The sequence below is a fragment of the Lipophrys pholis genome (assembly GCF_963383615.2).
Source record: "Lipophrys pholis genome assembly, chromosome: 18".
In the NCBI taxonomy this organism is placed as follows: domain Eukaryota; kingdom Metazoa; phylum Chordata; class Actinopteri; order Blenniiformes; family Blenniidae; genus Lipophrys; species Lipophrys pholis.
Window position 1 is genome coordinate 13,812,474 of NC_137646.1, and position 4,975 is coordinate 13,817,448.

At 44.4% G+C, this 4,975-nt stretch overlaps 1 protein-coding gene across 1 annotated transcript; it reads left to right on the forward strand.

The window, feature by feature from the left end:
• Positions 1-2,826: 2,826 nt before the first annotated feature.
• On the forward strand, positions 2,827-4,128 carry LOC308123362 (alpha-2 adrenergic receptor; the record flags this gene model as incomplete). The annotated part of the gene is made up of 1 exon (XM_080485808.1): positions 2,827-4,128. One exon carries the CDS (start codon positions 2,827-2,829, stop codon positions 4,126-4,128), a length of 1,302 nt encoding a protein of 433 aa, XP_080341934.1.
• Between the last annotated feature and the right edge of the window lie 847 nt (positions 4,129-4,975).

A 4,975-nucleotide genomic window follows, 5' to 3' on the forward strand; every position in this document is an offset into this window, starting at 1 on the left:
CAGAATCCAGTATGATGTGTATTTCAAATAATTTATGGGGAGCACAGGGAAAGCCAAAGTTAAAGTTAGGAGGGCCACACAAGTCAAATTATTTCTCAATGTAAGGAGGGTACATACTGTTTACACTAGGGTTGACATCTATCCTTGGGTGTTTCATTCAAAATCTAGTATTTGATGCAATAACTGAGCTAATAAAATGATAACCAGCCTAAATCAGGAGTGTCAAAATACAGCCTGTGGGCCAAAACCGGCCAGCAAGAGGCTCTAATTCAGCCAAACCACCAAGTAAATGGTAAAAAGAAAGAAAACATAGCTTTTTAACAATTTTTTTGGGAGATTAGTGGATCTAACACAGAGTCCGTGTGTGTGTGTGTGTGTGTGTGTGTGTGTGTGTGTGTGTGTGTGTGTGTGTGTGTGTGTGTGTGTGTGTGTGTGTGTGTGTGTGTGTGAGTGTGTCCTTGTCAGTCTTCATGCACCCAGTCCTATAAGGACTCCTCTCTGGGGACAACACAAGGAATTCAGTATTATGGTAATCCATCAAAGTCCAGGTGAAGACATGCTCTCAGTACAGACTTTGGTTGGGGTTCTGTTGAGGTCAGGATGAGGGTTGGGGAGAAGTAGTTACTGCGTAGCTTCATCTAAGTCTGCAGGAAATGCAAAGCTCCTAGGACGAATGGAGACAAAATGTGTCGGTGCTTATGAGCAAGAAACAGACATGGATATGTAAAAGTGTGTTAGAGGATCTGACATGCAGCAGACTGTAAATGAGACTGTAAAAGCCCAATCTGTGTTCAATGCCTGATTTACACAGCGGTGTGTCTGTACAAGCAGCCTGCCTCTAAGCTGACAAGCGAAATCCAAAACTCCCAGTGAGCCTCACATCTTCAGCTCCCCTGAAATCATCCCAATCATCCACCACACTCCCTCTGATCTTTCACTGTTTAAAAACACTCAGAGCAACAATGATGAAATCACAATCAGCCCTGTGAGATTTTTAAAGAAAATATTTTTGTCTTTCACCTCAAATGTTAAAAAAAAAGAAATCTTGTTTCTTCATGCAAAGCTCCCATGGTGGCCTTGCTTTTGGGGTATTGGTGACGTAAATCACTGTTAAGGTGTTTGCAAGAGAAATATCAGGAAAATCTGGCTTTTAACTTTCATTTCACTTTAAGGAAATTCCTGTATATTTTCTTCACACAAAAATTTAAATAGATGTGAAACTATGGAACATATGACAATGACAACATGGGGTTGTTCTTGAATGGAAAACCAGCCAGGTCCGCCACTGCATTTACTAAAAGAAGCAGATGTTGAGAAGAACAGTGAAACCAAGGGGACATGTCCAACCCAGTACTAATGTTGACAGCGTCTCTTCTTTACAAAGGTAAGATGAAGAGATCAATACACTAAATGAACTATTATAAATGATTTTTTTCAACCTGAGTCATCTAAGGAGCCAAGTAAAGTCCTGGAAGTCATTTCTTCCTAAACATACTGGATAGCCAACTACAGTTGACCTGATTTAATTGCTTTGGGATGCTTCAGACCTGTACAAAGGAAAACTTGCACAGACAATGAAAATAAGGAATTGCAAATTTAAGCCGATTGCACCTTAAGTTTGCATGATCCACTTAGATTAATACCTTGAGTGATATCATTACAACAGGAATACTTTTAATGAGGGTATTGTGCACGTCGCTGCTTACTTTTATTATGAAAAGATTTCATGGAGAGGTGAGAGCCAACAAACGCAAAAATACACTCTGATGACATGATGAAGTTGTAGGTTTTGGGTGGGGAGTTAATAAACATGTTGGCACATTAATGTGAAAAAAAAATTTATATTGTGAAAACAAATACAAAATGAATGTGGCAGATGTTGAACAACAATAACAACAGAAGAAAGAAAAGATGGCAAGACGAAAGAGCAATTAAAGAGAAGACATCTTCTGATACGATCTCTGTGAGCTGATTTGCTCTCTATTTCTGCTCAGACTAAAATATAAACACAGTAAGGCCAAGTCTTTTGTGTATTATGGCTGGAATACTTTATATTCATGATGCCAAAATGTCCAAAATGTTGGCATGCTCAATCCAAAAGGGGTCATCCATTTTATTTTGTATGTCTATCGTGCATCTTGACACTTGTGAACCTGTAGTAGGGCAGGGCCAATGCATCTCACTGAGACAGTGGGAGGCAGATTTTGTTTTTAACTCTTTAGATAGGCTGTTTAAGTTTAACTCTTGGTGCCCTCTGACCTCATCCCCAAACCCTAAAACTCTGTGTATACGCCCCTGGCTGGTTGCCCTACGTGCCTCAATACTGACCTCCAGTGAGTTAAGGCTTTATTTAGACACGATTTACAGGTCAATTGTTTATTTTTTCTCACTCTCATAGATTCATAACTCTACAGTTGTGAGAGAGATAACGAGGGCTTCGTGTTAGATTTGAGCTGATTTAGACAAATATACAGCGTCCTCCCGGTGCTATCATATGAAGTAATGCAGTTTGCCGGGGGCGGGGCGGCGGAGGGTGAGTTTGGTGAGAAAGACACATGATGATGGGGCACCATTAGGGGCGAGAGCGCATCATGCTGAAGGAGCGACTCTCAACTCCGCACAACGACGAGGCTGGATCAGGATACGCGGATTATTTATTTTTCCCAATTCACATCAACTCTGACAAGTGGTGATCTTTTTGCGTGTTCCACGATATCAGGTTTGTGTATTTTCATGGACTCTCCTGTCCCTGGAGGTGTGCCTCTGAATCTGTGCCAGCGCTCCTCCAGTGCGGGATGTCCGCGTCCTAGAGCGCACGCAGCCGGCATGGAGCCTCTGAACGGCAGCGGGATGGACACCTTCACGGTGGTCCAGCTCAATTCCTCCTGGAGCCTGGACAGTGGATATTCTTTAGCAGCGATTGCCGGCATCGCCGCTCTTGTGAGTTTCCTAATTCTTTTTACGGTTGTTGGAAATATCCTGGTGGTGATCGCCGTGTTAACGAGCAGGGCGCTCAAAGCGCCCCAGAATCTCTTTCTGGTGTCTCTGGCCACCGCGGACATCCTGGTCGCCACTTTGGTGATGCCATTCTCTCTGGCGAATGAACTCATGGGTTACTGGTATTTTGGAAAAGTTTGGTGCGGTATCTATCTGGCTTTGGATGTTCTGTTTTGCACTTCGTCTATTGTACATCTGTGCGCAATCAGCCTGGACCGGTATTGGTCTGTTACGCAGGCGGTAGAGTACAACCTGAAGCGAACTCCAAAGCGCGTCAAGTGCATCATTCTGATCGTGTGGCTTATATCTGCCTTCATCTCCTCTCCTCCGCTCATATCCATTGACAGCAACAATGATCTGAGCTCTCAGCCTCAGTGTGAGCTGAATGATGAGACCTGGTACATCCTCTCCTCCAGCATCGCCTCCTTCTTCGCCCCCTGCTTGATTATGATACTGGTGTACATCAGGATATACCAGGTGGCCAAAACCAGAACCAGAACCATGTCGGGGAAAAAGGCCAGGTCAGATGGTGTCACACAGACTGAGAACGGTCTGAGCAAAGCCACGTCTCCTTACCACGGTGAGAGGGAGAACGGCCACTGCCAGTGTCCACCCACGCCCAGCCAACGCACTGTCACGGCGGGCCCACAGACTGAGGACGCAGACATGGAGGAGAGCTCCTCCTCCGAGGGCAAAGGTCACAAACCTGAGCAACAGGACTCCGAGAGAGCCAAGAGGGCATGTCAAAAGAAAAACTCCATCTCCAAACAGCCCACCCGGATCTCTCGGGTTAGTAACAAGTCCATGGACCTCTTTGCATCACGGAGGAAACGGCGCCGCAGCTCCATAGCCACGAAAAAGGTCTCCCAGGCCCGGGAGAAGAGGTTTACGTTTGTCCTGGCGGTGGTCATGGGGGTGTTTGTTGTGTGTTGGTTCCCCTTTTTCTTTAGCTACAGCCTGTACGGCGTGTGCAGGGAGTCCTGCAAGATACCTGAGCCGCTCTTTAAGTTCTTCTTCTGGATTGGTTACTGCAACAGCTCCCTCAACCCCGCCATATACACCATCTTCAATCGAGACTTCAGACACGCCTTCCAGAAGATCCTCTGCAAGTCCTGGAAAAAGTCCTTTTAGATGTGAAGCATAGCTGCTGCTGCTGCTGCTGCTGTTGCTGTTGCTGTTGCTGCTGCTGCTGCACCATGACAGTCTTAAAGAACATATCAAAGTGATTTTTTTTTTTTTTTTATTAATTTATAAAAGAATCCTTGTTGTGCTTCTTAAAGCCATTTGTTATGTCCTCATTGTCCTGTTCTATGTCAGTCATGACTGCTCACACGCTCAGCCACCCACTGGGAGTCACCACAAGTGTAAAACATGCCTTATGTTTCTATTACAGACTTCTTAAAAATATGATTAGTGGACAAAATGGTTCATTTCTTCCCACGGACTTGTACTGTAATGCTTTTAATCGTGTATCCTCATTTTGAAACGTTGTAGCTCCACTAAATACAGAAACACAACTGATTTATCTGCCAGGAGATCTTCGGGAAAAATGTGTGAGCCCCTCAGTTTATCCTACTCTGTGTAAGTTGTTTTAATTCCTTCCCCGCTGGGATTTATAACAGATTTCCTCTGTGGTGATCGACTTCCACGTGCTAATTCAGGAATATGAACTATCAAAGCACAAGCAGCGATAGAGGAGGCTAGTTGTTGTTTTTTTTTTGTTTGTTTTTTTAAGGATTCCCATCAAGACAGCAGCTTTAGAGGCGTGGTGCTGTGGGTAATGTGCTTACCCACTTTGTTCCTGTTTGAGAAGAAGAATAACACTTTGCGGCTGGAGCGAGCAGCTTGTCAGTCTAGCTGGAAAAACCCACCAGAAAAAAACTGCAAAACAGCCCGATTCTCTCCAAGAGCAGGTAAATCCACCTCCAGCGCTCTCACAATGACACATTATGTCTTGTTTGGTTGATCTACACAAAGA